Source organism: Thermobia domestica, chromosome 7 (genome assembly GCF_964235325.1).
Source record: "Thermobia domestica chromosome 7, izTheDome1.hap1.1, whole genome shotgun sequence".
NCBI classification, from domain to species: domain Eukaryota; kingdom Metazoa; phylum Arthropoda; class Insecta; order Zygentoma; family Lepismatidae; genus Thermobia; species Thermobia domestica.
Window position 1 is genome coordinate 44870388 of NC_137460.1, and position 15831 is coordinate 44886218.

The window sequence follows — 15831 nt, forward strand, 5'->3', positions numbered from 1 at the left end:
GAAGCGGATTGTTATGTGAGATGATAGGGTATGAAGTATGACGGTTTTTGCCAGTTAACTGATGAGATTTTTGCCAGAATTTAGTAGGGTGCGAAGTAGTGGATAGAGTGTTGCAGGCTGAGATCCAACGTTTTCGTTTGTAGGCATCTAAGTAATTGTGGAGCATGCGATTCCAGCGACGATGATGTTCTAATGATATAGGATTACGTGTACGTTGGAAGTCACGGAAAGAGCGTCTAGAAGCAGCAACGATAGATTGATATTGTGGAGGTATTGGAGGTTTGTGCGGATGACGTGTACGAAGAGGGATGTTGTTTTGGGTGGCTGTGTCAAGGGATGTTGTGATTTGGTCCACAAGGTTATAGAGTTCTTCTTCACTAGTGGGCTCCTGTAGACTTTGCAATGAAGTTGTGAGGTCGGTCTGAAAATTAGCCCAGTTCGCATGTGTGTAATCAAAGAAGTGAATTGGCGGGGGTTGTGTTTTGGGGTGTGTGGTGATAATAAGATCAAGGAGTATCGGAGCATGATCGCTGCCGAAAGGTGGTAGAACTCTGAGATTGTGAATAGTAAGGGAAGGAGTACTGATCACCAGGGCCCGGATTTTGTTGACCTAAAATTTTCTAAAAAGTGACCTATAAAATGACACTAAAATTCCTGTAAAATGACCCTAAAATTGACAAAAGTTGACCTTAAAACTTGCAGTTTTTTAAACGTTTATTTCATTAAAACATTGACATTTTTTGAATATTTATTGGATTTTAATTACTATTTCTCACTCATTTTCAAAAGTTCTGATTTAGTTAGTTGCAGTTCATTGATCATTTGTGTCTTTGATTTAAAAAAGCAATAATATTAAAACTAAACTCTGACCAATTTAGTAAATAGCTTAGCATTTCATATTTGAATTACAGATATATAGGTCTATATCCAGTTAAGCAACATATAAACATTTTATAAGCTGTGATACAACAAAGTAACTCAGGAACTTTGTAATCGTCAGAAAATTTAGCTCATACCTTATTCAGCATTGCAGAAGATAACTGTAAATATTGTTACGATTTTATTGAATTAGCAGCCTTAATTATGTACGGAGCAGCATCTGTTACAAAAACAACATGGCCATGTTGGACACCTTCAGGCCAAAGTAGGGATATCGATTTATCGAAAAGTCTACATATTGTAAAATGGTTGACAGATTCCAACACGTCAACAGTTAGCAAAAATATTTTGCTAGGTTCGTCGGCTTTCATTGCCCCAACAATAAAATTGACAATATAGCGTTCCTTCACATCACTAGTCTGTCTATAGAAACAAAAATTATCTGAGTCCAAAGTTCCTCTCTTATTTTTCTTATTGTGTCCTCGTTACACTTTGGCATGTATTTTTTCCTAAGATTGGTTTCGTCTGGAATGAAACGACCTGTATGACGTTCCAGGAAATCCCGCAATTTCACATTGTTGAGTTTCCAAAGAGAAATATTTGAAGACACAAAAACTTCACACAACTCTTTTGAAAACTAAGGATTTGCCTTTACTATACAAAGCACTCTCCGCAAGTAACAACTGCGAATACTTGGTTTTATGTTTGTTTTCAACTGCCCGTAAATGTTTTTCGCTTCTGATATGCTTTTGTACAGTGTCTCTTTTCTCTGCTACCACTTTTACTTCACATGCCTTGAAAAACAATATTGTACCGTCAGTACTAAAAACATCCTCACCAAATTCGGAAACAATGTCTTAAATGAGAAGCTGTAGATGGTTTAGACCTCGGCATTCTACATACTGAAACCATCAATTCACTCTCGAATTGAAACTAGGAAGCACAGTTAAAGAATAAAAGTTTGCAAGTGTAGTTTGTATACACCAGAATAATATATAAAAAGCCTTTTTAAAACCTTTGAACATCTTCTAATCTATTTTTAGTTATTCACGTAGTCATATCCATTGTAGTAAACAACCAGAACCATCTGCTTTGGCCACTTACGAACCCCCAGCCCTCGTCAACTAGCTACAGCCTAGTGTTCACTAACTTGTTAGGAATGCAGTTTTTCCACCCCAATAATCAGGAAGCAGGAAAAAAAATCATTTAACTTCTTGTTTTTAAATCCGTAAACAGTTTTCATTTTAGGATTTCCTTATGTAGAAGAAAAAGAATAAAAAGACCATAAGTGACCTAAAAGTTACCTTAAAATATTAAAAATTGACCTGAAACTTCAAAACGGCAGAAAGTGACCAAAAGTTGACCCTAAAAAAATATATTTTTAGAACCAAGAGTTGATGGATAATGTTTTTATTTGAACTTGCCTTGTCCTATGAGTAACAGAAAAAAGTTGACTTGTCAACAAGATCCGGGCCCTGCTGATCACTATGTCGGGTGAGGTATTGCTGATTGGGCGTGATGGCGATGGGAGATGATGGTAGTCGACGGCTAGAATATTAGAAATGTAGTTTTGAAAATGTTGTTTCTCTGTCTGAGGACGACTATGAATATTGATATCTGCCATGATTATATAATGTCTGAACGTATTGTCGATGTATTGAAAAAATTCGTAGTGAATAGGGTGGCCTGGTCTGACATATATGGTGCAAATAGTAATGATTTTTGTGCGAAGATACAGTGTGACTATGGAATACTCTGGGAGATCATGTGGTTTGGGGAAAGTATGAGGACGCACAGGTATAGTATGATAGGTTCCAACTGCTGTGCCACCATTAGCTCGTTGATAAGGTCTAGGACAGTCATGACGTTGTAATTGAAACTGAGGAATGCGGATATAATCAGTAGGTTTGAGATAAGTTTCATTTAGGGTAAAAGCCTGTACTTTTTCCTCTCGGAGAAGTTGTTCAAAAACTGTTTTATGAGTGACAAGAGATCGAATGTTAAGAAAGAGGAAGGTGACTGCCATGGTGATTGATAACATGAGAAAGGTTGTTTGGATGGGTTTTGTATTTACAGAGATGGCCATTCTGGATCTGTTTTAGTAGAAGTTATGGAAAAGTGAGCATGTGGACCTGTATAGGTGGCAGAAAGTTGTAGGCCAAATAATTGTTGGGCGATTTGGTCGACCTGCATAAGAATATGTGGTCGTAAGAAGGGATGGATATTTTGTAGAATGAGCGTCGTGAACCGAAGCAAGTCTTCTACTATGACAGGTTCTCGTAAGGAGTTTGTAGGAGTTGTAGCGGAATCGGTAGTGCGGATTGGGACTGAGAGTTCAGGTTTGTCAGTTGGTGGAGCAGGTTTTTAGTGGCATTTGTAACTGTAGGTTGGATGCTGTTGATGGCAGGTATTACAAAGAGGTGGTTATTTTAAGGTTGGGGCAGTTGTTGGTTGTATGGTCTTCATTGTAATGTCCACATCGGGGTGAGTTAGGACAGTTTTTTGTTAGGTGTGAGGCATATGTTTGGCACCGTTCGCAGCGGATATGAAGTGGTGGTGAAGTGCGAGATGGTTCTACTCTGTGTCGTCTGCGATATATATAGGCACCATTTTGAAGCAGATCGTCTACTGTTTCTTTGGATGCTGTGAGGACTCGAACAAGATAGGTGGGGCCTGACTGACACTTGATACGAATGCATTTATGGATTTCATAACATTCGAGACGTAATTCGTCAAGGATTTCTTCGTCAGAATAGGCCGGTGGAACGCCTTTTATTACTACTGAAAACATGGGCTGACGTCTAGGTGGTGGTGGTTGCTTTTTTCTGGTTGATGCGAGAGCTTGAAGGTTGGTTTTGTCGCCAAAGATGTGAAATCCTGCTTTATTTCGAATTGTAGTAGCGAAGTTTTGGTCTGAAGATTTGATGATGATTCCGCTGCGAGTGAAGACTATTTCAGATACATTGACTCTTGGATAGTATTTCATCAGTTGGATTAGGATATGTTTTGGAGTTGAGTATTTGGTATCAGCATTGGTGAGAAGAAAGTTAAAAATCGGTGGAGGTTGGTTTGAAGCAATGTCCATATTTTGATCATCTATGTCACTATCGGATGCTTGACTGCAAGGAGATCGTGATCGAGTTTCTTTCTTCTTATTTTGTGACTGTAGTGTATCACCTGATCGCTTTTGAGGATTGGGATCCGTTCTGGGTTTGGCCCCCTTGCACTCCATCGAGTTCAGAGGGGACACACCCACGGATCTTGAAGATTGTGGTATGGCCGAAGCCAGTACAACGTTTTAGATGTAAGTAGAATGAGAAGAGAATAACAACGATCAAATACAGATGTCCAAATGAGATGAAGTGACGTGAGATGATCAGTGATGATGATGATGGGATCCACCCTCCAGCACTGAAAAGTACTGTCAATCCCAGTGAGAGCGTATGCTACAGAATATCCTCGGTGGCACGTTAACACTTCCCAGCTGGGCTAGGCTTGGTACAAAATGCAGCTTGTGACGTATGGTACGTCAAGCTGATGAAAGTGGTATTTGTATCTAAAGTTTTTTAATCAGTTTTATAATCAGAAAATTGATTGGAAGTATTTAACGATGACGTGGATTCAATCCATTGCACATCAACACAATCTAGCCCAAATCACGCTGACTCATAGCTTCAATTAAATTAAATTGTATTTCACAATCTTGAGTACTTTCTTGGCGATTATGCACTGTTACAGCATTCGGATTTCTATGCGTGTAATTACTGCCATCTATAAATCGATTTTGTGTGAACAGGCGAGGATTATTGTTCCTATTGAGGTAGAATACTGACATTCATACATATTATTTATCCTTTTTTATTCTGTATAGTAGCCGTGAAAGTAAACACACTTCTGCAACCGGTGTTTCAACTTCAACAGCCTTTCTTTGTTGAGTGTTTCAGAGTGGCTATAAAAAAGTCCTCCATTTTGGAAATTACCTCCGCATCTGAAGACAAACGACTTGCTTTCAGCGACTGCTTCATTTTGGTAAACAAGAAGTTTGATGGCGCGAGGTCAGGAAAGCGTGGTGGATGGGGTAGTAATTGGTAGCTGAGGCTTTGCACAAGATTCGTCATTTCCAGGACTTTGTAGGTAGGAGCATTGTCCACTAAGAGCAAACACCATGTATTACGAAGGTTTTCCAGCAAGCCTCTGTAATATGTATCAGTCACGCAATGCACATTGGTTAGGAAATCAGGAAGGCAAGGCCTCCAATGTATCCGAACGTGATTGTGAATGAGAGTTTCACAACACGTGTAAATAAATTGGAATGCCTTAAGTAGATCCGAACTGCGAAATGCAAGGACTGACGAAACTCATGCGAACTCATGCGAACTCATCCGAACTCATGCGAACGGAACGTCGTCTGCAGTCCAAGCAAAGCCGTTTCTAGCGTGGGAAGTGCCTATAGAAGCTGTGTTCAGAGGAAATTACAACTATATCAAATGCAATTATATATTTTAGATAAAAGCGAGAGTAACATAAACAAGTGTTTTGTATTTTCTTATGTCTATTTATTCAAGTGGAAACGGTAGTGATGAGATGGATCGGGATCTACACAGGAGGTGAGTCCAGAATCCCAACTTCCTTGTTAATGTCGTCTAATTTTAGGAATGTTTGTACAAATTTTAATATAATTTATCCTGATGTTGAATTTGGATATCCCTGAAAGCTTTGGACTCCCGCGAAGTAAATTTCTGCGTACGTGCCTGAGATAGATTGTATAATCGTGGAATGAAAGAAGTGGGAGGAAAGAAGTGAATACAGAGAAAATCCATGCACACAGTATTAACCCACCACAAAGGTCACTTGGCGCGGGCTGGCTTCGAATCTGGAATCCCACACACCAGATGTGAACGCTCTACCTTGAACCACAAAGCAGGTATATTATGGTGTAAGGTAAATGAATGAAGTTTCAATGGCGTCATTAAGTCCCTAAAAATGGAATATAAAATCCTTAATCAGCAGCAAAATTATATTTATTCTGGCAGTGGCTCATTATGGCAGAAAATCGAAATTACTTCTCTCTAGTTAAGGGATAAGTAATGATGTATAGCAGACTCGCACTCAGAAATCTTTGTTAAGAGGGGATCCAATACTAAAGTTCACTACGTCTATATAGTATTGAACCTAAAACTCGCATGGCCTTGAATAGCATCATGTTCACTCGCATCTGAGGTGAGAGCTCTGCCACTTAGCTACCGTGACCCCTACTATTATTTCCGCCTAGCATAGTGCTATATATAGAGTGTAGATATATATATATACGAGGCGTATCCGGAAAGAAAGTACCGTTTCGCATTCCCGCCGCTGCTGCGCTGCGATCGGCGTTTCGCACATGCGTGCTAATCGTCCTTGTTCGTCTGCTCTCAACTGGCGCCAGTTTGGTTGCTCTGCGTAGTGTTGTTTGTTTACAGTGCTAGTGTAAAATGTCTAAGACAATTGATGATCCCGCCGACTGTGAGATTCGTTCGGTAATTTAATTTTTAAACGCAAAGAATGTGAAACCGGCAGAAATTCGTTGTCAAATTAAAGATGTTTATGGTGAAAACGCAATGACTGATGGAATGGTGAGAAAGTGGGTAAGGATGCTTAATGAGGGTCGAACTAATGTCCACGATGAGCCCCGGAGTGATCGGTCTTTTGTTGTCAACGATGATTTGGTGAGAAAAATCGATGAAAAAATCCGTGAGAACAGACGTTTGACTATGACAACACTTTCAGGCGAATTCCCCACGAAGTGAAACTCGGTGTGCAGCAATGGTTCTCATCACTGGCGGCATATAGTGTCAAACTCACTGGCGGCATCGTTCTATGAGGAATTACTAGATAAGTTGATCCACCGCTACGACAAGTGCCTCAACACTGGAAACTATGAGAAAAAGTAGTGTAAGGCCCGTTACACAGTCACGCGGAGCTTCGCGCGCGGAGTCCCGCGTGGCAAGATTGTTCTATTGATTCTTATGGGTGCATACATAGTCACGCAGAGGCCTCCGCGTGGCCCTATCCGCGCTCCGCGAGGCAGATAAGGCCATTGAACAAATGGGTGCTTACACAGTCAAGCGGAACTCCGCGCGCGGAGCAGCCACTTCTCTTTAAAATTTAAAAAGAAACGTGCATGGTAGCAAAAGCAAAATGAAAATTGATCCAGATTTCTTTTCTTATTTTTGATAGTGAGTTCCTAAATAATATTTTATACTGTTCTATAATACTATTTTCATATTTTTAGTGTTATTTTTAATTTAGCTATATTGTCTTCATTTAATTGGAACTTTCAATTAATGTCTTTGCTTAATTGGAACTGTAAATGTGGTGCCTCTAATATACCACTGTTAACAGTACGTGACTATTGTAATTTTTGGACTTTCTTTCAACAAATTTCAGTTTCAGTTTCAATTATCACGGAGGTTAAATTAACACCATGTTAATGGGATCCCTCTTGTGAGGAACACAAAAAGCGTGACATTCATGAACAGGCATGGAACGAGATATGTAAAAGTTTTTTTTTTTTTTTTTGTAAAAATGAAGATGTGGACAATGAAAAAAGATAAATTGAGGCAAATAACTTATCTCTACTATTAAATAGTTGATTGGATCTGAAGTTCTAACCAAATGTACAAACATTGGTTATTTTCATTTGTTAAAAAACAGTATCTGTTAAGTGCTGTATTTTAAGAGCGTGCATATGAATTTTATTTAAACTGCATTTTTATAATTTCGATGGATTTTTTCAATTAGGTCATCGAACGACTGAATTGAAGTACGGAAATTATTGAAGAACTTCTCGTCTTCTCGCAAATCTATATACACAGACGTAAAGCTCCCTTCAGACTTCTTTGAGAAACTAAGGGATGAATCTTGAGACATTTATTTTTCTGTGTTTTTCGTTTTCTCTTCTTACAGAAATATTAAGATGCCACTATTGTCGTTTCGAACTTTTTATGTTGGCTCGCAACACTGAGAAGAATCCTGTATATAATCACGTGACGCGTAGCGCGTAGCTACGGATGACTGTGTAAGCACACACGCGTAGTGCGGAGGGCGGAAGACGGAGCGCGGAGCTCCGCTTGACTGTGTAACGGGCCTAAGATATGACAATAATTTTTTTTCAAAAAAATATGTTTTCTATATTTTTTTCCAAAACGGTACTTACTTCCGGATACGCCTCGTAGAAGTTCAATATAAAACGCTCTCGCTCCCAGCAAGCGATCCCAGGTTCGATTCCCGGAAGGGACACTCAGTCGGAAAGGACAGCCATTTTGAGTGTTTTTTCCTGGATTTTCCTCATTCACACCAGGCAAACGTCGGGATAGTACCTAACATAGAGGTTCTAGACCGTTTCCTTGTATCCCCATTCCTTTCTTCCTTCGCCACTTCTCCGGAACGTCATCCTTCATACGTGACGGACTTGAAAGGCCATAGATACCGAACGCTCAGAAATATGGGGTGTAGCAATTAAAAAGTACCCCTGTAGTGAGATTTGTTGCTAGGTCTTTGCAATCTCCCCCCTCCCCGCAGAAGAGGAAACTTTCTTATTTTTATATATAACTAAAACCCATTCCCACAGTTTGGAGCTCCTAGAAGTAGCTGTAAGTAGCAATGTTACAACCCACTGCCTCCCCCCCCCCAAGAAGTCCGTTCTGGATCCGCTTTTGGTGGTTGCACCCAGTTTAAACCGATTCTGCACGCGACTAACGTAATGTGCGAGGAGCTATCAGCGGCAGTTGAACAAATAGTTGTTATAAAGTTTCTGAGTTTCAAATTGCGAAATGGTCTTCGATCTTCAGACGCACCGGACCTTTCGATGTGTGATTTCTTTCTATGGGAGATATTATTAAAGATTTAAAAGTATCAGAAATAATCTGTACACACTGGAAGAATTAAAAGCAAATATTTCTGACACCATTGCACAGATAACACCAGATGAGTTATAGTCGGTTACAAACGCCATACTCCGTCTTCTTGACCTTTGTCTGCTGATAATCACAACAGGAATGTTTTAATATTGCTGTGGTGATTATCCTATTATAATGTTATATGAAATGTAAAAATAAATTAAACAAGGCCTACAAAGTAACCGTTAAAAAGTTGTAAAAAAAACTCATTATTAATGCCTGCCAGGGGCGTAAATAAGGGCCCCGCAGACCCCGCATTGCGGGGGGGAGATCAAGCCATCAGGAGCCCCCAAATCATGAAATTGGACGTGGAGAAAGGGCCTCACTCCACGCTGTCTGCGGAGAGGCCCCCAAACCTTTAGTTACGCCACTGCCTGAGCCACTTTTTGCTGCCACATTCTGTACAACTATTATGATTCCTGATTCAAAATAAATACGTACAAATAGTGTTAGTGATTTTGCTGAAATGTATTTTAAAACTTAACGTGACGCAGAACATTTACAAAACATTATTTTTTGATCAAATGCCAAGGGCAACGGTCACGACCGACGATGAATAAAAAAAAAGACCTCATGAACAAAGCAAGATAATAGAAAGACACCAGAAAGAAAAACTTGGGAAACGCGTGTCTTTAAGTGCTGTATTACATAACCATTCAGAAAAGAAGTTATGTGATGAAAACGCAAATAGTGAATCGAAGGATGATCGTCAAACCCCTTGTGACCTTGACTTCAGCACACATTACTGTCCGGATCTTCTGAGATTAACAATTCAGTTCCGTGAATGGATATGTGTTGGTGTGTGATCTTTTTTCAAGTCTACACGAACAGTAGTGAAAAAAAAACATAATTTAATCAGACATGGCTAATGATTTGGGTGTCACAAATGTATTTGCAAGTCTCTGGAATATTACGACCTTGCTCTTCGTGCCTCTGGCGGTTTGTGTTTTTCTTTACTATAGACATTCCAGAGCACGAATGATTAAATTGGCGAAGAAATTTCCTGGGCCAAAGCCTTTACCCTTAATAGGAAGTGCGATGGAATTTCTTGGTGCTAAAAACGGTAAAACTGATATTTTGTTGTTTATTCTGTTTTAAATCTAAATTTAGATACCATGGCTTCCAGTGACGACGCCAGCTTTAATTTTCTGAGGGGCGCAAGTGGAGGGGCAGAAAAATTGGGGGCATTTTTATACCGAAAATATCTTTATATTACTTGTCGTTCCCTAAAACTCAATTAGTCTGGGGGACAATTGAAAGAAAGATGACACTGGGGGCGCCCGCCAACTTATCCCCAATAAAAGTGAAATGAAATCTTTCAGTTTAACGTCCCACGATTATGCCCTTCAAGCTAAGGGAGATTATGATGAAACCAAGTGATTCATGATGGAAGAATTGGTGGAATGAGAAAGTGGGAGGAAAATGGAGTACCCCGAGGAAATCCACGGACTCGATGTTGTAAACTACAAGCTTGCTTGGCTGGGGATCCAAGCAGGAAGGGGACACAGTGGCTCAGTGCTGGAGCGTTCACCTTTGGTGTATGGAGTCCTTGGTTCGATCCCAGCTCGCGTCAAGTGAACTTTGTGGTGGACAAACACTGCGTACGTGGGTTTCCTCGGGGTTCTCCTTTTTCTTCTCACTGTCTTCATTCATTCCACCACTTTCACTCATTTCTCATCATCGTCGTTTCCTTTAGTCTAGCCGGCATTATCGTAGGACGTAAGATTTCATTTCATTTTTCGAAGCAGGGACAACCAAGGGCGCCGATCCTGGGGGGCCGAGAACGCCCGGGCCCCCCAAAGCTCATGTGGCCCCTCATTGTATTTGTAAGTTTATAATATTTGGCATAATTTGAATGCAATTTGTCTTAAAAATCCTCATATATGCTTTCTGCATCTGAATGCCCCCCCCCAAATTTCCAGAGAAATCGGCGCCCCTGTGGACAACATTTACCAAAGGTAAGCGTTCTACCACTGAGCCACCATGTCACATTGTCTCCATTTTAGCATCGTCGTCACTGATGACTTCTCAAATTATCGATCTTTCAAAAGATCCTAGATACTTCATAGAAAATATTACATCGTAGAAATATGGATTGGATTGGATATATAAGATATGAGTTATACCAATAATTTCCAACTAGATGTTCTATTATGTTATCGTTTGCTGTTCACATTCTCAGCAAATCATACAGAGAGAACAAGGAATAGACAAACACTCTGGTGTTTATAAATGACAGTCAGCAAAAAGACTTTTCGAATCGCAAATTCCCTCTCAGGCCGCGCCTCCATTGCTTCCGAATGGAATTGCGAATTCGAATGCGAATTCGAATGCGAATTTCCCAGCACGTGTAAATAAATCGGAGTGCCTCGATTAGTTCCGACCTGCGAATTGCGAAAACCAACGAAAAGATGCGAATGCGAACGATCCCAACCTGCTGGGATTTTTCATGGTGCACATGGCCAACCAAACCATCCATACGGTACGTCGATTACCGTTGCAAGTTGACCTTCGTAAGTGAGGAAAACTGTTTGTGATGCACTCGCTGACCTTTGGCAACTAAAAGCTATTATTTACCATAACATTTTCAATAGAGAAAGGGCAATAAAATCCAAAGCAAATGTTAGCATGTAACTTAGAAAGCAGATCTGTTGAGATAGTCTAGGGCTAATACCGTAAAATCTCTGAGTAAAGGACTCCGATGGAACATGATTATAGTGGGCTGTAAATTAGAGGTTTCCATTACAAAGAGGTAACATAAATTTAGATTACTTGCATTTCATGAGGTGTATAGGCTCTATACGCGTACGATAAATATATATATATATACAACGAACACATTGAGCAATGCTGTGATAATATGTAAAAACTATCACGTAACAGTTTCAACATAATAACTGTGCCTTCATCAGACTTCCACTCCTTCTAGCTGCTTGGGAGTGTTTTTACGTGCTGTTACGTGATAGTTTTTTTTTTTTTTTTTACATATTATCACATAGCCTTGCTCAGTGTGTTATTGTGTATTAGTACAAAATGGAAACAAGGCCTGACAGAATAGTTATATATATATATATATATATATATATATATATATATATATATATATATATATATATATATATATATATATTTGTAACTATTATATATTGCATTATAATATATTAGCTACATAAACGTTCGAAATATTATACTGAATTCTGTGTAGTGTTGTAAATAGAAAAAAAAAGTTCGTATTTTTTCAGAAATGTACGTTTTTTTTAGAAAAAAAACATTGCCTCTCGTTTTTTTTCTAAATTTCGTTTTTTTTTTCAAATAGTCATTTCTAATGCATCTTACGTCTATTTAAGTATTAAAGATTTTTATATAGGTATAATCACTGTAAAATGCAACATAAATTAAACGCTAGATACTGATACGCTACAAATATTTTACAATTTACATGAATACCATACCTATTAAGAATTCGGGTTTCAGCAGTTTTCAGCAATATCAACTAAGAGATAAAAGTAGAAATGAAATTTTGTTTTTTCGTGAAAGCAGGCCTTTATTAAGTACGAAAATAATGTCATGAACAGTATAAAATTCAAATAACTTGTCTAAAGGTAAAAACTAATACTAATTTGCCTAATAGTATTTTTCTAAATGCCATATATAAATAATTTGTCGACTAGATATATATGATATGCCGGCTCTATCATATATGCAACACGTGCATTTGCGTGGAGCGGCAAGTTTGGATGATCCGGTAAAATCTGTCATAAGTATATTATTTAAATTAAATATTTCTTGTTGGAAACAGACTTCATGATGATGGTAGTTACACTTACTAAGCTGACCTTCTATTTGAATACTACATTCATAAATTATGTTTAGGTTGCATTAGTTTAAGGCCACATGGACAATGCTAAAGCAAATGGTCGAATAAATCCGAGCACAAATTGCTTGATTGTTGCCAAATGCAAGAATTCAGTTCTCGAATAGTAGTGAATATCTGTTCCATTTAGTAAGTTATCACAGTTTTGATATGACAACTAGTCTTGCTTTTGTCAGAAACAAGTTCCTTATCATTGAAGATAGAAACAAGTTTTTTAAAAAAAAAACTGTTAACAGATATTGAAGGGAAATCATGAAATAAAGATAAAAGAGCTAGTTGCACTGGAATTGCAAACTGATACATTGAGATTGAAGCTCGATAGTGAATTCTATAAAAAGGATTACCATTTTTCCTCTGCAGGTGTGTTTGCTTTATTTTTCACTAACGTAATAGATTAATATTTTAAAAAAAAAGACATAACGGGATTGCATTTTTAGTAAGTATTTAAGCCTTTCTGAGTGAAACCGCACTTACCCTCCCCTTCGTTGTTCATGCTGGAGTAGCATACTTAAAATCATAACTTTTAAGATTTTATTCTTTCTGGAGAAAGGGGGAGGCGGCAAATTATGCCATTGCATGGGGCGACAAATTGACTAGGACCGGCCCTGATGACATGTATATAAAAGACATGAATATAGGATGACACAATTTGAAGTAATGCAGGGTGTTTCAAAATTAATATTTGGGTTTTGAAACTTTGTAGTATCTATTACAAATAACTTACAATTATAAATATTATATCAAATGAAAGAGCAACTCAAACAGTTTTGTACGCACGCATGTACATGCAGTGTTTCTTCTGTCTGCCGTTAGAAAGAGCAAGCAGCAAAGATGTAGACTAGAGAGCAGAAAGTTTTTTGTGTTTTAATAAAGACTGAATCTGTACAGTGCAACCGTCTGTGTGAAGAATATTAAGGAGACGCTTGCAACTACGTCCTTATCGTTTGCAGTTGCTACAGGTCTAAAGCCTACAGACTACGGTTTACGTGCCAATTTCGCAAGTGAAATATTGCTGCATAACAATGAAGATTTTCTGCATCGTGTCGTCTTCAGTGATAAATCAACATTTCACATAGGAGCTAATGTGAACACTCATAATGTTTGCATCTGGCAGTCAGCAAATCCTCAGGAGATGGTACAGTTGAAACGAGACTCCCCTAAATTGAATGTGTTTCGTGCCATATGGTGGAAAGTTTATGGGCCTTTCTCGCCTATCGACTAGATTGTGCCGTGTGACGAATGAATCTCACATTGAACACTTGTAGCAAAGACTGTTTGAGGTGCTCTTTTACTTGATGCATTGCTTATAATTGTACGTAAAATGTAATAAGTACTACGAAGACTTAGAACCCCAAAATTTATTTTGAAACACCCTGCATTTCTCACCAACAGTGTTGGAACTAAGATGTAAAAAGGAGAAAAAATTTTTCTTATAAAGTTATTGTTTACAACTATATTATTATTAGTCGAGACTATAACTACAACAACAACACGAGTTAGTAGTCAAAAAAAGTAATCAAATGTATACTCGGTGGCCCAGGTAGCCAAAGTGGCACACACGGGTGTCATTTGTTTAATCCGCTCCTGTGTGGACACTAATTAAGATCTCGGGATATTATTCTTGCAAAATATGGTTGGACTATAGTTTACCATATTATTTTTTTTTTCTTCTGGTGTCGAATTTCCTTCTCAAATTTCACCCCAGTCAAAAATTCAAGAATTTTTTACTAATTTCCTTTACTTCTTTTTTCCCTGTAGCTTCTTTCGTTGTAGAAAGACCTCCTTATACTTGTCAGGTAGATACCTCGGATGGGATACCTAACTGTTGACATCAATTGGACGTGCCTGCGTGCATTGTTGCCAATTAGGGAAATTAAAATTTTCCTAAATTTGGGGAAAAAATTAGAATTTTTTTTTATAAAACCGTACCTATACGTCTGAGTGCAAGTCAACTTACGCCAATCGAACATTTGTCCTTACATAACAAACGCAAGTACAGACCGTTACAAGGGGGTAATTAGGGAACGCACGAAAAATTCGTATTTAGGTTCTAACCCTTGATTTTTCTAGTTTTTCCCTACTTTTTTGTTTACAGAAATATATTTTTGGTAATTAGAAGTTTTTTCCCTTAAAAATCGTCGTGTACCAGTGTTTAATTTAAGATAGTTTGCGTCTGTCTGGTAGCAGTGTTACCAGCTACAGAAAATTTTAATTCTAGATTTTAGGGGGAAATTTTGGAAAAATTATCTGTTTTGTCTCTATTATTTCCCTTTTGTTGGTTATATCGGACCAAACGTACCAGTATCTGGAAGTCTCGTCTTTGCTCTACACAACGCATTATAGAAAGTTTCAATAGGATAATTAGGGGAAGTACAGTAGACCTTGTTCTCTAATTGGGAAGGTAAGTGTGATTTTTTTTAAAGGTAGAATGATATATTTTTTATTGACATGTTTACTTTATTAGATATCGTCACAATACTTGTAGGATATATAAGAGGGATACCAAAGCTTATTTTAAGATAGTTTGTGTGTGTCTGATAGTAGTGTTGCCAGCTACAGAAAATTTTAATTCCAGATTTTAGGGCAAATTTTGGAAAAAAAATCCCTTTTTTATTTCTATTATTTCCTTCTTGTTGGCTACATTCGAACAAACGTACCAGTGACTAACAGCCTCATCCTTAGCCTACACAGCGCACCATAAAAAGTTTCACTAGAATAATTAGGGAAAGTACAGTTGAGGTTTATAATAAACCATGTTCTGTAAGTGGTAAGAAAAGTGGTGAATTTCTGAGGTAGAATGAGATTTTTTTTAAAATTTCATGCTTACTTTGTTATATATCGCCATGATACTTGTAGGATATATTCTCGGAGTACTAAGGGCTATTTTCAGATATTTTTCGTCTGTCTGATGGCAGTGTTTCCAGCCAAAACAATTAATTCCCGCTTTTAGGTGAAAAATTCAGAAAATTTCCCTTTTCCCCTCTATTATTACCCTCTTACTGGCTACATTGAAACAAACGTACCACTACCTGAAAACTTCCTCTTTGCCCTACAGAATGCAGCATAAAAAGTTTCAATAGGATAATTACAGAAGCCGTAGCCCCGGCATATTTGATTTTTGCTTGTGAGGCGTAAAAAGTG

The 15831-nt window shown here is 38.2% G+C and overlaps 1 protein-coding gene across 2 annotated transcripts in view; it reads left to right on the forward strand.

Annotated features, from left to right (window-relative positions):
• LOC145690042 (cytochrome P450 4C1-like) overlaps window positions 1-15831 on the forward strand; it is a 90720-nt gene that overhangs the window by 12358 nt on the left and 62531 nt on the right. Inside the window, exon 1 of one of the 2 annotated variants that reach the window (XM_081764543.1) lies at window positions 9558-9879. The exons of the other annotated variant lie outside the window; for it this stretch is intronic. Within the exon in view, the coding sequence (XP_081620669.1) occupies window positions 9678-9879 (202 nt within the window). The 5' untranslated portion in view covers window positions 9558-9677. Of the gene's footprint in view, window positions 1-9557; window positions 9880-15831 lie in introns of those variants that run through there. 2 annotated transcript variants of the gene reach the window in all.